The following is an 18,746-nucleotide window of genomic DNA, read 5'->3' as shown; positions in this document are numbered from 1 at the left end:
AGCGGGGAGGGCGGGCCCTCTGACACCGGAACTGGAGCCGTGCGGCGTCCGGTTTCAGCAGGGAAGGCTTAGGCGGGCGTCCCAGCCTCCGGGCTTCCGGTGCCGTTTCCCGGTTCGCTGGGCCGCGGTCGCTATGGAGGAGCCGGAGATGCAGCTCAAGGGGAAGAAAGGTGGTGCGGGCCTGCGGGCGGGACAGAAGGGGCCGGGAACTTGTGGAGGGGCGGCCTGACAAAGGCCGGGCGCGGAGGGACCGTGCGAGGAGCAGTGATTGAACTGCCGTCCAACCCCAGCTCTGCCGCTGACTAGTTTTGAATCCTGTAGAAAGGCTCCGTGTCTGCTTTAATTACCGGTCCCCCCAGGATTGTTTCAAGAATTCAGTAGCTGAGGCTGGGAGTGGTGGCTTTGTAATCCCAGCACTTTGGGAGGCCTAGGCGGGAGGATCGCTTGAGCCCGAGACCAGCCTAGGTGACATAGTGAGCTCTCGTCTCTAAAATAATACAAAAATTAGCCGGGCGTGGTGGCGCACGCCTGTGGTCCCAGCTACTTGGGCGGCTGAGGTGGGAGGATTGCTTGAGCCCGGGAGGTCAAGGCTGCACTGCAGTGGGCTACGATCGTGCCACTGCACCCCAGCCTGGGTGACAAGTGAGACCCTGTCTAAAAAAAAAAAACTCAACAACCTGATATTTGTAATGCATTGGAAGAATCCCCGGGGCGTAGTAATCGCTGTGCGTCTTGTTTGCTTTTTTTTTTTTTGAGACAAGGTATCACTCTGTCGCCCAGGCTGGGTTGCAGTGGCGCGATTATGGCTCACTGTAGCCTCGATCTCTCTGGCTCGGGCGATCCTCTTGCCTCAGCTTCTCCAGTAGCTGGGACTACAAGTGCACACCACCACATCAGGCTAATTCTTTAATTTTTTTTTTTTGACGGAGTCTCGCTCTGTCACCCAGGCTGGAGTGCCGTGGGGGGATCTCAGCTCACTGCAACCTCAGCCCCCTGAGTAGCTAGGATTACAGGCACACACCCCCATGCCCAGCTAATTTTTTTGTATTTTTAGTAGAGACGGGGTTTCACCTTGTTGCTCAGGCTGGTCTCGAACTCCTGACCTCGAGTGATCCACCCACCTTGGCCTCCCAAAGTGCTGGGATTACAGGTGTGAACCACTGCACCCAGCTAATCCCCTATACTTTAAATCACCCTAGATTACTCACATCTAGAATACATAATACAGGCCTACACATCACTTCATTCACATGGATTCAAAGAAGTGCTTCGTGTAGGGCAGATTGAAGTTTTGCTTTTTGAAACTTTGTGGAATTTTTTTTTTCCTATTTTCCATCCATGGTTGGTTGAATCCACAGATTCGGGAACCATGGATAACGGAGGGCATGAGTATGAGGCATGAGCCACCGTGCCTTGTCTGTTATGCTCACTTTCTTCTTCTTTTTTTTTATTTGAGACGGAGTTTTGCTCTTGTTGCCACGGCTGGAGTGCAATGGCGTGATCATGGCTCACGGCAACCTCCGCCTCCCGGGTTCAAGTGTTTCTCCTGCCTCAGCCTCCCGAATAGCTGGGATTACAGGCATGCACCACCATGCCTGGCTAATTTTGTATTTTCAGTAGAAACGGGGTTTCTCCATGTTGGTCAGGCTGGTGTCGAACTCCCAACCTCAGGTGATCCTCCCGCTTCGGCCTCCCAAAGTTCTGGAATTACAGGCGTGGGCCTCCGCCCCTGGCCGTTATGCTCACATTCAAAGCGAGGAGGCCTATCTGGTAAGAGGTCACACAGTTTGGAGGTGGCAGGCTGGGCTCTGCCACTCAAGGCACAGTGGTGAGATGGAGAGACTTGTGTTAGTCTCCTTTGACTCCCAGACACGCCTGGGTTCTCTCTCCTGAGCAGTCACCCTGGTGATGGCATTGGATTCATCTCTGTAGCAAACTTTGAGGCGGGTGCTGTTATTCTTTTTTTGTGGATGAGGAAGCTGAGGCTCAGAGAAGCTCTGCTCTCCCAAGTCCAAGCTTTTAACTTTTCCTGTGAACATGTAACCTAATCAGTTGAAATTGGTATTAAGAGAAAGGAACAAAATGCCTGCCAAGGTCCTCCGTGAGGTGGAGGGGTCATCTTTTAAGCTTGGTAGTCAGGGAGGGTCTTGCCCAGGAGGTGACATTTGAGCAGACCTGAGGGATGAAGGAGAGCCAGTGACGGAATGGTGTCTCCAGGTGGGAATAGCAAGTGCAAAGGCCTTGAGGTGACAAAGTGTTTAGAGCTCTGCTGTAATGAATAAAGGAGCAACTGGTCACATATGGGCATTTAATTTTTTTTTTTTTTTTTTGGGATAGAGTCTCACTCTTTTGCCCAGACTGGAGTGCAGTGGTATGATCATGGCTCACTGCAGCCTCCACTTGTCAGACCCAAGCAGTCCTCCCACCTCAGCCTCCTGAGTAGCTGGGACTACAGGTATAGATCACCATGACCAGCTTATTTTTGCAATTTTTTATAGAGGTGGGGTTTCGCCATGTCTCCCAGGCTGGTCTTGAACTCCTAGGCTGAATCCATCCTCCTGCCAAAGTGCTGGGATTACAGGCGTGAGCCACCGCACCCGGCGTTGGTCTCAAATTCTTGTCCTCAAGTGATCCTCCTACCTTGTCCTCTCGGGCAGTGAGAAAGTTCTGGGCAGTGCTGGGAGGTCCAAGGAAGAGCCAGGGGTGGAGGGCAAGGAAGGCAGGGAGGTCAAGAGCAGCCAGAACATGCAGGGCAAGAAAGGCAGATTTTATTCTCTGGCAGGTGGGAGCTATGGAAGAGTTTAAAGCAAGGGTGGGAATAGATGATTTGTTCATTTGGAGTTTGCCTCATCTGCTGCATGGAGGTTGAACTGTTGGCAGCAGGGGAAGCAGAGAGACCAGGGAGAAGGTGGATCTGGCATCCAGGCAGGAGATGGCCGTGCCTCGCTGTGCCTGGACCGGTGCGGGCAGTCTGGTATAATCGAACAGGTGAGACTAGAACCATCAGGATCTGCCCAAGAATGGGACAGGAAAGGCGGGCCCTGCTGGCTGGCTGGGAATGCCGTTGTTGAAGCAGACCCTGTAATGAGGATTTGTGTGCAATTAATTTATCAGGGCCGGGCGCGGTGGCTCACTCCTGTAATCCCAGCACTTTGGGAGGCCGAAGTGGGCAGATCACTTGAGGTCAGGAGTTCGAGACCAGCCTGGCCAACATGGTAAAACCCCATCTCAACTAAAAATACAAAAATTAGCCAGGCGTGGTGGCGGGTGCCTGTAATCCCAGCTACTCGGGAGACTGAGGCAGGAGAATCACCTGAACCCGGGAGGTGGAGGTTGCAGTGAGCCGAGATTACACTACTGCACTCCAGCCTGGACAACAGAGCAAGACTCTGTCTCAAAAAAAAGAAAAAAAAAATTCATCAGGAGACACCTGCAGGGGAGAAGGGGAAACAGGGCAGGGCTGGCTGGTGAGGAGGCTGAGCGAGGGGCACCTCAGGTAAAATCTGCAGAGGGAGGCCTCAGCCTGGGCCTGCACAGGAGCCCAGGGGGATGTTAGGCTCTGGGTTGTTCCAGTGCCCAGCGAGGGACACAGGTTTTCATATCTCTCACTGGTGAGTGGCAGCTGAGGCCCTCCTGGGATGTAAACTTCCAGGCACTTTCAGGTCCTGTGGGCATGCTCTGAAGAGTCCCGCGTGTGGTCACGGGGGCAAAAAGAATGCCGGGAAGTGCAGTAGGCAGCAGTGTCCACTACCAGTGGGTTTGGGAGGGAAAGATGAGAAGAGTTCACTGGGGGCCAGGCACAGTGGCTCATGCCTATAATCCCAGCACTTTGGGAGGCTGAGGCAGGAGGATCACTTGAGACCAAGAGTTCAGGACCAGCCTGGGCCACATAGCAAGACCTTGTCTCTATTTTAAAAAATGAGCCGGGCGCGGTGGCTCATGCCTGTAATCCCAGCACTTTGGAGCCCGAGGCAGGCGGATCACGAGGTCAGGAGATCGAGACCATCCTGGTAACACAGTGAAACCCCGTCTCTACTAAAAAATACAAAAAGTTAGCCGGGCGTGGTGGCGGGTGCCTGTAGTCCCAGCTACGCAGGAGGCTGAGGCAGGAGAATGACGTGAACCCAGGAGGTGGAGCTTGCAGTGAGCCAAGATTGCCCCACTGCACTCCAGCCTGGGCGACAGAGTGAGACTCCGTCTCAAAATAATAATAATAAATAAATAAATAAATAAATAAATAAATGAAAAAACTAGCCAGGCATGGTGGTTTGCACCTGTAGTTCTAGCTCCTCAGGAGGCTGAGTCGTGTTGATGGCTTGAGGCTGGGAGTTTCGAGGGTGCAGTGAGCTGTGATCACACCACTGCACTCCAGCCTGGGCAACAGAGCGAGACCCTGTCTCTAAAAAAAAAGTTCAATCAAGCTGGCCAGGCGTGGTGGCTCAAGCCTGTAATCCCAGCACTTTGGGAGGCCATGGTGAGCGGATCACGAGGTCAGGAGATTGAGACCATCCTGACCAACATGGTGAAACCCTGTCTCCACTAAAAATACAAAAATTAGCTGGGCGTGGTGGTGCACGCCTGTAATCCCAGCTACTCAGGAGGCTGAGGCAGGAGAATCACTTGAACCAGGGAGTCGGAGGTTGTGGTGAGCCGAGATTGCACCACTGCACTCCAGCCTGATGACAGAGCAAGACTCTGTCTCAAAAAAAAAAAAGAAGTTTACTCGTTATGAACTCATCACTCATTATGTCCTCTCATTAATGTCCTCTTTTTTTTTTTTTTTTTTTTTGAGATGGAGTTTTGCTCTTGTTTCCCAGGCTGGAGTGCAATGGCATGACATCAGCTCACTGCAACCTCCACCTCCCAGATTCAAGTGATTTCTCCTGCCTCAGCCTCCAGAATAGCTGGGACTACAGGCGCCCGCCATCATGCCCGGCTAATTTTTGTATTTTTAGTAGAGATGGGTTTTACCATGTTGGCCTGGCTGGTCTTGAATTCCTGACCTCAGGTGATCTGCCCACCTCAGCCTCCAAAGTGCTAGGATTACAGGCGTGAGCCACCGCACCCGGTCTCATTAATGTCCTCTTGAGTGAGCCCTGCTGTGACCACTTCCTCCAGCCTGTCATGGGCCAGGGGTGACCTAGCTGCGGAGGGACACGCCAGATGCCCCCTTTGCTCTGGCTGGGCTCAACACTTGAGCAATGAGGAGGCTGACGCTTTGTCTCCCCACACCTGCCCCATCCCTACCACCTGTATCTAGTCACGGACAAGTTCACTGAGAGCGTCTACGTCCTGGCCAACGAGCCATCTGTGGCCCTGTACCGGCTGCAGGAGCATGTGCGTCGCTCCCTCCCCGAGCTGGCCCAGCACAAGGTGAGCTGGGGCCTGCTGGGAGGAGCAGGGGCTGTCAGGGCAGGAGTCAAGGCTGGGACACCAGCAAGGAGGCATGTGGTGGCAAAGCCAGGTCAGAGGCGTGGTGGACAGATCTGGGATAGATTTTGAAGGAGGTGGCAAGATGTGTGTATTAGTTCATTCTCATGCTGCTATCAGGACATAGCCAAGACTGGGTAATTTATAAAGAGGTTTAATTGACTCACAGTTCAACAGGGCTGGGGAGGCCTCAGGAAACTTAGAATCATGGCAGAAGGGGAAGCAAACATGTACTTCCTCACATGGCAGCAAGAAGGAGAAGTATGAGTGCCCAGTGAAAGGGGAGGCCCCTTATTAAAACCACAAGATCTTGTGAGAACTCACTTATCAGGAGAACAGGATGAGGGGAACTGCCTCTATGATTCAGTTGTCTCCACCTGGTCCCTCTCACAACACATGGGGATTATGGGAACTACAATTCAAGGTGAGATTTGGGTGGGGACACAGTCAAACTATACTATTCTGTTACAGTTATGACCTGCATGGCAAGGAGGCAGCCGTCTGACTATCTAAGGGAAGGATGTGCCAGGCAGGGGGAACAGCCTGTGCAAAGGCCCTGAGGCATGGTGGCCAGGTGTTCACAGAAAGCCCAGACCTGTGAGGGAAGGGAGTTGCAGGAGGAAAGGTCTCTGCTTCCACCATGAGGACTCAGGAGAGCCCCAACCAAGAGAGCTGGGAGGAAGGCCCTCTAGGTGGGGGTGGCCTCCCTTGCCAAACATCTCCTGCGCCCCCTACAGGCAGACATGCAGCGTTGGGAGGAGCAGAGCCAGGGAGCCATCTACACTGTGGAGTACGCCTGCAGGTGAGCGCCACAGCCTCCCCGCTGCAGGGCCACCTTTTGCTGCTCTGGCCTCCTGGGCGTTCAGGGGCATCCCAGCCAACTGCCCAGTAAGCCCCACCCTGCCAGGCCTACCCAAGTGGGTGTATGGGGTCTGTACCACGATTCACTTGGCCAGGGCCCCAGGTGGGTCTCTTCCCTGTGCTGAGCCCCTCCCCAGCTGCCACAGGAAAGAGGGATAAGGATTCTGGAAGATGCCTCTGGGGACCAGCATTTCTCTCCCACAGCCAGGACCACAGATGGGCCAGTGGGGTGGATGGCAGCCAGGGGGAAGCCCAAAGCACAGATATGGCTGTTTATTTTTAAAATTTTTTTGAGACAGAATCTTACTCTGTCACCCAGGCTGGAGTGCAGTGGCATGATCTCAGTTCACTGCAACGTCCGCCTCTCAAGTCCAAGCAGTTCTCCCGCTTCAGCCTCCCGAGTAGCTGGGACTACAGGCGCCCGCCACCTTGCCCGGCTAATTTTTGTATTTTTAGCAGAGATGGGGTTTCGCCATGTTGGCCAGGCTGGTCTCAAACTTCTGACCTCAGGTGATCTACACACCTCAGCCTCCCAAAGTGCTCAGATTACAGATGCGAGCCACCACGCCCGGCCGGTGTTTCTTTTTGTTACTGACCCCTTGCCTCCTGTGCTTTGGTTCCATTCCTCGTGACTGTATTCCCAAGCCTTATTCCGGTTGCCTCGGGTTGCCCAGTTGGCCTTGGAAGTTCCTCGACTTTGCACAGACATGCTGTTTGCACCTGACATGGGCTGTGGGCCATTTTATTGGCGGCTGAATGATGCTCCCAGCAGTTCCCTTGGTGTGTTGCTGTTTGGTTGTGTGGGCGAAGGTGCCTAGACAAGAAATCCTGCTGCTGGGGCAGCATTCTGCCATTGGCAGCCTTGGCCCCCTTGGTGGGACAAGGGTTGACCAGACAGACAGTATCTTCCTTAGCTCAAGGAAAAGAAAAGAAATAGGAGTTGCTAGAGCTGGGAATGGTTATGCACGCCTATAGTTCCAGCTACTCAGGAGGCTGAGGTGGGAGGATGCCTTGAAAGGAGTTCAGGGTCAGCCTGCGTGATATAGCCAGACCTCTCCTCTAAAGAAAAAAGAAATACGGCCGGGTGCAGGGGCTTACGCCTGTACTCCCAGCGCTTTGGGAGTCTGAGGTGGGAGGATCGCTTCAGCCCAGGAGTTTGAGACCGGTCTGGGCAACCTGGTGAAACCCCATTCCTACAAAAAATACAAAAACTAGCCGAGCCTGGTGGCACACACCTCTAGTCCCAGCTACTCGGGATGCTGAGGTGGGAGGATTGCTTAAGCCTGGGAGGTTGAGGCTGCAGTGAGTGGAGATTGCACCACTGCACTCCAGCCTGGGCAACAGAACAAGATCCTGTCTCAAAAAAACAAAAAACAGACCGGGCGCAGTGGCTCACACCTGTAATCCCAGCACTTTGGGAGGCCAAGGAAGGCGGATCATGAGCTCAGGAGATCGAGACCATCCTGGCTAACACGGTGAAACCGCGTCTTTACTAAAAATACAAAAAAATTAGCCGGGTGTGGTGGCACCTGTAGTCCCAGCTACATGGGAGGCTGAGGCAGGAGAATGGCATGAACCCGGGAGGTGGAGCTTGCAGTGAGCTGAGATCACGCCATTGCACTCCAGCCTGGGAGACAGAGCGAGACTCCGTCTCAAAAAAAAAAAAAAAAAAAGAAAGGAAAAAAAAAACCCAACAAAAAACCTATGCTTTCTTCTGCTTCCTCTAGCTGTGCCATCTAATCCAGGAACCTACGCCATGGGTGGCTAAGCACACTTCAATTTTAACTCGTTAAAATGAAACTGGGTGCAGTGACTCACGCCAGTAATCCCAGCACTTTGGGAGGCCGAGGTGGGCAGATCACTTGCGGCAGGAGTTAAGACCAGCCTGGCCAACATGGTGCAACCCTATCTCTACTAAAAATACAAAAATTAGCCAGGTGTGGTGGTGGGCACCTGTAATCCCAGCTACTTGGGAGGCTGAGGCAGGAGAATTGCTTGAACCTGGGAGGCGGAGGTTGCAGTGAGCTGAGATCACACCATTGCACTCCAGCCTGGGCAACAAGAGCGAAATTCCGTCTCAAAAAAAAAAAAAAAAAGAAAAAAAATATTCAGCTCCCAAGTCCCACTAGCCACATTCCAGGTGCCTCTCAGCCATCTCAATGGATAAAGAACATTTTCATCACCACAGAAGTTGCCCCAGATACCACTGGGCTAGGCGGGAGGCCAGCGAACATTTGTCTGTAGTGAAATGTGTATTTTTTTTTTTTTTTTTTTTGAGACGGAGTCTCGCTCTGTCACCCAGGCTGGAGTGCAGTGGCGCGATCTCAGCCCACTGCAAGCTCTGCCTCCCGGGTTCACGCCATTCTCCTGCCTCAGCCTCCCGAGTAGCTGGGACTACAGGCGGCCGCCACCACGCCCGGCTAATTTTTTTGTATTTTTAGTAGAGACAGAGGTTTCACCATGTTAGCCAGGATGGTCTTGATCTCCCGACCTCATGATCCACCCGCCTCAGCCTCCCAGAGTGCTGGGATTACAGGCATGAGCCACTGCGCCCAGCCCAGATTTTTCTTTTTAAGAGATGGGGTCTCGCTGTGTTGCCCAGGCTGGTCTCAACCTCCTAGGCTCAAGCCATCCTCTTGCCTTGGCCTCTTGAGTAGCTGGGATTATAGGTGTGAACCACAGTGCCCAGGTGTTTTTTCTTTCCTATTTTTTACACCCCCATTATCAGCAGTAATGGCCGAGATATTTTTTATGACATCTTTATACACTGATCCCTCCTTCAAAACATTAGATGTTTCAGTGGCAGAGAATGTGCTGTGTTGCACACATGTCATCTAGTCATAGCAGGGAAATCTAAAATGTAAGCCCACTGTGAGTCCTTCGGGAAGCCCGCAGAATCACTGAGGTACCCACCGAGCCCTGGTGGTGACCTCAAGTGCTGGGGTGTGGGACAGTTACCTGCAGGTCCGGAGCGCTGACGAGGCCTGTCCTCCCGTTTCAGCGCCGTGAAGAACCTGGTGGACAGCAGCGTCTACTTCCGCAGCGTGGAGGGTCTGCTCAAACAGGCCATCAGCATCCGGGACCATATGAATGCCAGTGCCCAGGGCCACAGGTAGCTCCTGGGACCGCCCGCCCCCACTGCCACTCTCAGCTGCAAGGACCGTCTCTCAGCTGCGCTGGGAACCGCTGCTTCTCGCTTATTAGAAAACTGTCTCTTTCCTTTTGTCCTGGTGTCTGGTGACCTCCTCTTGTCCTGTGGCATCTATAACCTGAGTTCAGTCACTTAATACCGAGGTCCTGAGCTCTGCTGTGTGCCTGGCCCTGGGCTGGGCACTGGGGACATAGCAGTGACCGAGACAGACAGGCTCACAAGGAGACATACAACAACCAGGTAAACATGGCAGACAAGAGCATGTCAGATGCGCTGTGAAGAACACCACGGGGCCCCTCCTAGGAGGTGGCATGAGTTACATGCAGACAGAGACGATCCGGGGGCAGACGGAGTTCCATGTGGGGCAGTGGTGAGGGCAGACGCTCTGGGGCTGGGATCCCTGGGAGTGTTCGAGAAGCACCGAGAAGGCTTCTGTCGCTGGAGCCGGTCAGCTGGGGGAGATGGGGCCAGGGAGATGGCAGGGGCCTCTCCCTGTCCCAGGACCCAGAGCCAAGGGAGGCTTTAAGCCCAGGACCAGGGGTCTGAAAACGAAAAGCACTCACAGTCCTTGAACATTGGAAAGAGAGTTTTTGAAGAGTAGCCCTTCTTTTTGTTTTCGTTGGCATTCTAAGTTAATAAACACGCTTATGAACACACACTCGTGCCGGGAGCAGGAACGTCGCCTTGGGATGCATCTGGCTCCCACAGATTGGGGTTCTGGCAGGCTTGTCCCCCACTGGGCAAAAGAAAGAAAGCATCTGTGTTGCTTAACTAAGACGCAAAAATTGCAGAAACAAGACTTGAGTGTATGTGTAAGAATGGGAGTGTAGCAATCTTCCCTCAAACGGTAGCATGAAGGGTTTATCTGGGCTCTCTTGCATCTGAAGAGGAGCGGCATCTGGCTTCTCTGCCATGGGTTGGTGTTGGCAGTTGGAACTAGACTTCACTGAAAAGCCATAGCTCTTACTGTCAACTCAGGGTTTCCAAAAATGCTTTCATATGCCCTGTTTGTGCCTGCTGTTTCAAAAACGCAACACACTCCTGAAAGACAGTAGCAGCTTGAGTTGCTGCTGACACCTCTCTTTGTAAGCCCTGTGGGTTTGAAGTGCCCAGTCTTGTGTGAGTGAGTTGCAGACGTGGCCTCTGGAGTGCCTTGTCCCACTTTTTAAAACATACATATATATTTCTTTAAATAGAGATGGGGTCATGATACATTCCCTGGGCTGGTCTCAAACCCCTGGGCTCAAGCAATCCTCCCGCCTCAGCCTCCCAAAGTGCTGGGATTACAGGCGTGACCCACTGGGCCCTGCCATTTGTTCCTTTTTTTTTTTTTTCAAGACAGAGCCTCACTCTGTCGCCCAGGCTAGAGTGCACTGGTGCGATCTTAGCTCACTCCAGCCTCCCTCTCTGGGTTCCAAGTGATTCTCGTGCCTCAGCCTCTCGAGTAGCTGGGATTACAGGCGCCTGCCACCACACCTGGCTAATTTTTGTATTTTTAGTAGAGACGGAGTTTCGCCATGTTGGCCAGGCTGGTCTTGAACTCCTGACCTCAGGTGATCCACCCACCTCAGCCTCCCAAAGTGCTGGGATTACAGGCGTGAGCCACCGTGCCTGGCCCACTCATCCCACTTTTAAGGAGGATGCCCCAGAAGCTCAAGCCAGAGGTCTTTGAGACCAGAGTATCACCCAAACATGCACTCCAGCCAGCTGAGCAAGCCTTGTGGCCTCTGACCTTGGCCTCATGGATGCTGCACATGTTTTGTTGCAGCCCGGAGGAACCACCCCCGCCCTCCTCAGCCTGATCCTGGAAGAGACTCGGGGCCCCCCAGCCTCCGCCAACCGAGGTCAGTGCCGAGGGTAGCCACGAGCCTCTCTCTCTGCTCTGAACTAACCAACCCGCCCGCTTGGCAGCCAGGCAGGCACCTGCTTGTCTAACCACTTGGGATTTCTCACTGGGCTTGTGGGATGATTTCAGAGGTGGCAGGTGGAGGGGTGTCTGCAGGTCCAGAATGTTCCACACTGCTGCTCAGGGACCATGTCAGCCCATCTCTCCCACTCTCTCTCCACCACCTTCCTCTCTCTTTTCCAGGCCATAGGCCCCATGCTAGTCCCAGAGATTTCCACCCCCGAAGACAGAGAAGGGAGCCCACATTTCCTCTATCCTACCACGTGCCAGCAGCCTGCTTTACCCATGCACAGTCTCTCAGGCAGAGCCCGGCATGGGCAATTACCCACCTATCTCTGGGACCTCCCCACCCATCTACTGCCTACCTGCTGTGTGACCGAGCAAATTCACTACACTCTGTGGTCTCTGCATTTACTTTCTGTAAAGGTGGCTCATCAGGTGACCAAGAGGGTGCAGGGCACAGTGATGGATGTGCTTTGGAGCAGTCGGCTATTGCTGCATAACACAGCATCCCAAAACAGTGGTTTACAGCCCCAGTAATTAACCTACTCATGATTCTGCACTTTGGGCTGGGCTCAGCTGGGTGGTTCTGCTGCTGTCCCTGGGGCTCACCCATGTGGTGCTCATGGGAGCTCAGCTGCACCTGCATAGTCAGGGGGTCCCTTGGCCAGGACTGTTGGCAGCAGGGGTCAGATTTTCCTCATGGCCTCTCCAGCAGGCCAGCCCTGGTTTCTCCTGGTGGCTGGCAGCCAGGAGAGTGGCTCCCATGCAGAGTGCTGGTTTCACATTTGTGGGTGGCCCATCCATTGAGGCCAGTCACGTGGCCAGGCCCAGGACCAGATGGGAGAGGACCGCACAAGTGCAGCGTGAGCTGTGGGAGGTGTGGCTGACCACGCTTAGAGAGTGTGGTGCCAGGAAAGATCTGATGTGTCACCATTCTATATCTGTGATGGGCAGACGCAGGCAGGTCAAAGAGGCCCTGGGGACTTACCGAGCCCCTGCCTATTGGCCAGACACTGTGATTGTCCTCGGTGCCATGGAAGCCCTCTTAGAGGTCGAGGGGAGGTAGGTGGAGACAGAGCCTCTGTAGGCCTTTCAAGCTGTAGCCCCAGAGCCCAGAGGCAGCCGAATTCATGTGTGCAGTCAGAGAGCACTTAGTGGGCACTGTAGTCAATCAGTGAGCGCTTACTGGACACCACAGGCAGCAAGCATTTACTGAGTACCTCTGGCAGTTGATGCACACTTCCTGAGTACCTGTTCATAGCAGGCTTAGCTCTGGATGTGGGGTGGTGAGGAATCCCACAGGCTGAGGGGTGGCCTGGGAGCTTTCCAGGGGGCCTGAAGCAGGAGGGGCTGCCTGAGTGGGTCAGCAGCCCAGCCCAGTGCCCTACGCAGTCCTGCCCACACCCCCAACCCAGCCTCTGTCTCCCCAGTCCCATCCCCCACACCCTGGTCCCTCCTACTTTGTGCCTCGAGGACACTGCCCCGCTGCCCTCCTCACTTCCCAGCGTCTGCTGTCCCCTCCGCTGCTGCTGCCCAGCAGGATTGCTGTGTCTCATCCACATTTGTCCCTGCAGAGTCCCTCGCCTCTCCCCAGAACCGCCAGCCTCATGCCGCATCTCAGAGCCTTTTTTTCTCTTTTTTTTTTTTTTTTGAGATGGAGTCTCACTCTGTCACCCAGGCTAGAGTGCGGTGGTGCGATCTCGGTTCAGTGTAACCTCTGCCTGTCAGGTTCAAGCGATTATCCCGCTTCAGCCTCCCGAGTAGGTGGGACTACAGGTGCCTGCCACCTCGCCTGGCTAATTTTTGTATTTTTAGTAGAGATGGAATTTCAGCATGTTGGTCAGTCAGGTCTCGAACTCCTGACCTCAGGTGATCTGCCCACCTCGGCCTCCCAAAGTCCTGGGATTATAGGCATGAGCCACTGCACCCGGCCTCAGAGGCTTTCATTCCCACTTTTCCCCCAAAACTGCGCCTCTTTGGGGTCATCAGTGACCTTCGCAGGGTCAAGTCATCCCCCTCTCCTGTCCCAGGACCTTAAGCACTGCCCTGTTTTACAGAAGAGGAAACGGAGGCCCCGAGAGGTAAGGCAGCCAGCTCAGGGTCATCGCCCACGCCCAGAAATGCCGGGATTCCCACCCGGACCTCTGACCACCAAGCTCCATCTTAGTCTGGCCCAGGGTCATCCCTCAGGTGCTGCCTCATGCCTTGGGTCTGCCTCTCAGACCACCCTGACCCTTGCCCCTGCTCCCCAGCCTGACTGAAGCTGGGCCAGGCAGAGACTGAAGACTGAACGAGTGTGGCCAGCATTCCTCCTGCACCTGCCCGGAGCCTCCAGGCCCAGCCGTCAATGTTCCCAGAAGTCCAGAAGTGGCTTTGCTGCTCCTGGACTCTCACTGGCCCCCCATCGACCCTTGGACCAATAACTGCCATCAAAATAATCCTGATTATGCACCTATCAAGTCCCTGGCCCTGGGCTAAAGTCTTCACAGGGGTCATCTCATTTCATTCTCAGCCCCAAAAGGCAGGTCTCACCCCCAAATACATATAGACAAAAAGAGGCTCTGCCGGGTGTGATGGCGGGCACCTGTAATCCCAGCTACTCAGGAGGTTGAGGCATGAGAATCGCTTGAACTCAGGAGGCAGAGGTTCCAGTGAGCCAAGATGGCGCCACTGCACTCTAGCCTGCGCGACAGAGCGAGACTTCGCACCCGCCGCCCCCCCCACCAAAAAAAAAAAGGACACAGTCAGAGAAGAGCAGAGCCCGGCCTGGTTTGGTCCCAGCCCTGCCTGCCTCTGATGTGCTGTGTGACATAGGCCTGGTGCTGGCCCTCTCTGGGTCTCCCTTTCCTTTCTTTCTTCCTTTCTTTTCTTTTCTTTTCCTTTCTTTTCTTTCTTTCCTTCCTTCCTTCCTTCCTTCCTTCCTTCCTTCCTTCTTTCTTTCTTTCTTTTGACAGGATCTGGCTGTCATCCAGGCTGGAGTGCAGTGGCACGATCTTGGCTCACTGCAACCTCTGCCTCCTGGGCTCAAGTGATCCTCCTGTCTCAGCCTCCCAAGTAGCTGGGACTACAGGCGCACACCACTACCCCCAGCTAATTTTTTGTATTTTTTGTAGAGACGGGGTTTCACCATGTTGGCTAGGCTGGTCTCAAACTCCTGAGCTCGTGATCCTCCCACCTCAGCCTCCCAAAGTGCTGGGATTATAGATGTGAGCCACCGCACCCAGCCTTGGTTCTCCCTTTCTTCATCTGGATAAGGAAGGCTGGACTGCACCTTCTCTACAGGCTGAGTTGGACATTCGCAGATCTACCCTCCCAACCTGCATTCTGCCTCAAGCAGCAACGCCCACCCCAGGCTCAGACCACATGGAGAAGCCACCCCTAGTTCCAGTGGTGGATGTGGCACCTCGGCCTGGCCAATCAGAGCTCCCTTGTCCTAGGTTCCTAGTGATTGGTTCAAGATGGACACGTGACCCAATGAGCGGCCTTTCCTGGGAGTTCTACCAGGAGCATCAGGAAGGTTGAGCTGGGTGTATGGGAACCAGGCCGGGGCGAGGGGTTCCAGGGGGGACCTGAGAACATTGCGTGGAGCCCTGGATCCAACTGTACCTGACACTAGCCAATTTCATTTCTAGCCAATTTCATTTCTTCAGTTTGATGGACCCCTAAATTATGATTTTTGCCAAAATGGCTTTGAGTCCGTTTCTGCTGCTATTTGCAGAAGGGCCTGCACTGACCACTGTGAATGCCAAGCCTGGGTGACCAGGCCTCCACAAGTTATGCATCTCGAAGGCCAGCTGTGTGCCAATGCAGTTACCCCAGAATCCCTTGTTCCAGTACAATGTATTAGGGAGGTCAGATAAGAGTTGTTTGGGGTCGAGGCAGGTTCCAGTCACTGCTCTGGGAGGGTCCCTCAGCTTGGCACTGTGGGGTGGTTGATGGAGACGGATGGGAAGAGCAGGGGTGTCCCGAGGGGAGACAGAGGGCATCCTGCTGGGACATCGGGCCTGTCAAGGTGTCTGAAGGCCTGGAAAGGGGGTTCAGCCCTACCTCTCCTCCTCCTAGGTCACACTGGGGGGCCTCTGTGCCATTATCCCGCCTCTCCACTGTCCTACTCAGCTTAGGAGTGGGGAGGAGCCTAAAGCCACCCCATTTAGGGCACTGATTGGTGTGTGGCCTCCAGAGTCCTTCTCCCTTCTTACCTGCTCTGAAGGCACCTCTCAATGTCCATCTGTCCTCCGTGCGACCATTTCTCCAGCAAACACTGGTATTTATGAGCCAGCCCTGTCTTGCTCAGACCTTCAGGAGAAACTGGCAGCAGAATGGGATTATCGCCTGCCTCCCAGGACCTGCCTAGGATGTCTGGGGCGCTAGGAGCTAGGGGTGAGGGAGGCAGGTGTGGGGGGGCCCCACCAGACCCTTCTAGGGCTCTGAGTCACTCATAGCCCCTGGATGCAACCTCAACCAGCGACTAACAGTCATCGCTCTCTCTTTTTTTTTTGAGCTGGAGCCTCACTCTGTCACCCAGGCTGGAGTGCAGTGGCGCGATCTCGGCTCACAATAACCTCTGCCGCCCGGGTTCAAGCCATTCTCCTACCTCAGCCTCCAGAGTAGCTGGGATTATAGGCACCTGCCACTGCGCCCAACTAATTTTTGTAGTTTTAGTAGAGACGGGGTTTCACCATCTTGGCCAGACTGGTCTTGAACTCCTGACCTCGTTCTCCCAAAGTGCTGAGATTACAGGTGTGAGCCACCGTGCCCAGCCCAGTCATCTCTTAAAAGGAGTCTAGGCCGGGTGCGGTGGCACACGCTTGTAATCCCAGCACTTTGGGAAGTCAAGACTGGAGGAACCCCTGAGTCCAGGAGTTGGAGACCAGCCTGGGCAACATGGAGAGACCCTGTCTCTATAAAAAAACAAAATAGCTGAGCATGGTGGCTCATGCCTGTAATCCCAGCACTTTGGGAGGCTGAGGTGGGCAGATCACCTGAGGTTAGGGGTTCAAGACCAGCCTGACCAATATGGTGAAACCCTGTCTCTACCAAAAATATAAAAAATTAGCCGGGTGTGGTCATGCGCGCCTCTAATCCCAGCTACTTGGGAAGCTGAGGCAGGAGAATTGCTTGAACCCGGGAGGCAGAGGTTGCAGTGAGCCAAGATGGAGCCACTACACTCTAGCCTGGGTGACAGAGCGAGACTCTGTCTCAAAAAATAATAAATAAATAAATAGATAAAAGGGATCTGATCAAGACTCTGGGTTGTCAGACACCTCGTCACCCCGAGTCCAAGGGCTTGTGGGGGCGCTGGTTAATTTGCATCTCATTTGAATGCTCGATAGCCCTTTTTGCCTGGAGGGCGCCCCGCCCACTCTAGCCGCCAGGGGGCGCAAGAGACAAAGCGTTGGCGGAAAGTTCAGCCTCCAAGCGGTCATTGTCTGCAGTCCTGGCTGGCCCTGGTGGGCACACTGTGACCCTCCACCCTTTTTCACCCTATATGCCCTCGCTCCCATTTTTCAGAGAGCAAACTGAGGTTCTGAGAGGCCAGAGGGCTCTCAGAACAAGAGCTCGCAGCCTCCCTTGTCAGGGTGGAGAGCAAGGGCACTCCTAGAGCTCACTCAATAGCATTTACTGGCCAGGCGCGGGGGCTCACACCTGTAATCCCAGCGCTTTCGGAGGCCGAGGTGGGCGGATCACTTGACGTCAGGAGTTGGAGACCAGCCTGGCCAATATGATGAAACCTCGTCTCTACTGAAAATACAAAAATTAGCTGGGTGTGGTGCATGCCTGTAATCCCCAGCTACTCTGGAGGCTGAGGCAGGAGAATCGCTTGAGCCCGGGAGGTGGAGGTTGCAGTGAGCCGAGATCACGCCACTGCACTCCAGCGTGGGCGACAGAGGTAGACTCCATTTCAAAAAACACCCAGCTGGGCATGGTGGGTCACACCTGTAATCCCAGCACTTTGGGAGCCCGAGGCGGGTGGATTACGAGGTCAGGAGATTGAGACCGTCGTGGCCAACATGGTGAAACCCCATCTCTACTAAAAATACAAAAATTAGCTGGCTGTGGTGGTGAGCGCCTGTAATCCTAGCTACTCGGGAGGCTGAGGCAGGAGAATGACTTGAACCCGGGAGGTGGAGATTGCAGTGAGCCGAGATTGCGCCACTGCACTCCAGCCTGGCGACAGAGCCAGACTCCGTCTCAAAAAAAAAAAAAAAAATTTAACTCCCGGCAGAACTCCAGAGATAGGTAGGCAGCTAGAAGAGAGACAGTGAGCTCTCCGTGCCATGGGGCATCCAAACAGAAGCATAGTGCTCACGAGGCTGGAGATCACCCAGAAAGGATCCCAACCCTGATCTGCAGATGGGGTAAAAGGAGACCCATACAGGGCAGCGACCTGCCCCCTGCTCCGTCCACAGTGATCAGGACAAGAATCAGACTTCCGCTGGGTTTTTGTCCTTAGCCCTTGGTCTGAGTCCTGGTTTTTATTTCAGACCTGCTCCTCTGGGTTCCCGGAGAGTCCTACACAGTCAGGCCCCTGGAAAGCCTTTTTTTTTTTTCTTTTCCCTACAGTATCCCTGAACAAGGCTTCTGGGTGCCCCAGGCTTATCCCCCACTCCCTTTCACTGCTTAGACCTTCTTTGAGATTCTCCAGTTCTTCAAGAAACCCATGGAGGCTGTGCGCAATGGCTCACACCCATAATCCTAGCGCTTTTGGAGGCCAAGGCAGGAGGATCGCTTAAGCCCAGGAGTTCGAGACCAGCCTGGGCAACAAGCGAGACACCCAGTGCACCTCAAAAAAAAATTTAAAAATTAGCCAGGTGTGGTAGTGCATTCCTATAGTCCCAGCTACTTGGTAGATGGAAGCGAGAGGATCACTTGAGCCCAGGAGTTCAAGGCTGCAGTGAGCCATGATTGCACCACTGCACTCCAGCCTGGGCAACAGAGCAACTCTGTCTCTAAAAAATGAAAAGAAAGAAACCCGTGGAGACACTCCTTTGGTGCCACCACGCTCTGGGCCCGGGCCCAAGGAACCCCCAGGCTGGGGGACATAGAACCAGCCACATACTCTACCCTGCCCCCTGGATCAGTGCTAAGCTGGAAGGAAGGGTGGGGAGGTGGAAGGATCCTAAGTGGTAAGAGGATAGGAAGGCTTTTGGAGGAGGGAACATTGGAGGTGGGCCTTAAGGGCTCCTATTATCCCCACTTCTTCTTCTTTTTTTTTTTTTTTTCTTTTTTGAGACGGAGTCTTGCTCTTGTCACCCAGGCTGGAGTACAGTGGCGCGATCTTGGCTCACTGCAACCTCCACCTCCCGGGTTCAAGCAATTCTCCTGCCTCAGCCTCCTGAGTAGCTGGGATTACAGGTGTGTGCCGCCATGCCTGGCTTTTTTTTTTTTTCTTTT

General features: G+C 54.1%; 2 protein-coding genes across 2 annotated transcripts in view; both read left to right on the top strand.

Annotated features, from left to right (window-relative positions):
- Positions 1–12: 12 nt before the first annotated feature.
- Positions 13–10,098, top strand: BORCS8 (BLOC-1 related complex subunit 8). The gene is made up of 4 exons (XM_063600048.1): positions 13–170; positions 5,261–5,373; positions 6,168–6,232; positions 9,293–10,098. The coding sequence occupies exons 1-4, from the start codon at positions 134–136 to the stop codon at positions 9,405–9,407; spliced, it is 330 nt and encodes a 109-aa protein (XP_063456118.1). The 5' UTR covers positions 13–133; the 3' UTR covers positions 9,408–10,098.
- MEF2B (myocyte enhancer factor 2B) overlaps positions 6,203–18,746 on the top strand; it is a 40,148-nt gene continuing 27,604 nt past the window's right edge. The window contains exons 1-3 of the mRNA XM_034946737.4: positions 6,203–6,232; positions 9,293–9,403; positions 11,211–11,286. Of these exons, the coding sequence (XP_034802628.2) occupies positions 9,382–9,403; positions 11,211–11,286 (98 nt within the window). The 5' untranslated portion in view covers positions 6,203–6,232; positions 9,293–9,381. The remainder of the gene's footprint in view (positions 6,233–9,292; positions 9,404–11,210; positions 11,287–18,746) is intronic.

The sequence above is a fragment of the Pan paniscus genome, chromosome 20 (assembly GCF_029289425.2).
Source record: "Pan paniscus chromosome 20, NHGRI_mPanPan1-v2.0_pri, whole genome shotgun sequence".
In the NCBI taxonomy this organism is placed as follows: domain Eukaryota; kingdom Metazoa; phylum Chordata; class Mammalia; order Primates; family Hominidae; genus Pan; species Pan paniscus.
This window is presented reverse-complemented; position numbering and strand designations above follow the sequence as displayed.

Excerpts from the sequence above, each read along its gene's own strand:
- BORCS8 (XM_063600048.1), top strand. The coding sequence starts at position 134 with ATGGAGGAGCCGGAGATGCAGCTCAAGGGGAAGAAAG. Across the intron at positions 5,374-6,167 it reads CCGAGCTGGCCCAGCACAAG|GCAGACATGCAGCGTTGGGA; the intron begins GTGAGCTGGGGC and ends CGCCCCCTACAG. Across the intron at positions 6,233-9,292 it reads ACTGTGGAGTACGCCTGCAG|CGCCGTGAAGAACCTGGTGG; the intron begins GTGAGCGCCACA and ends CTCCCGTTTCAG.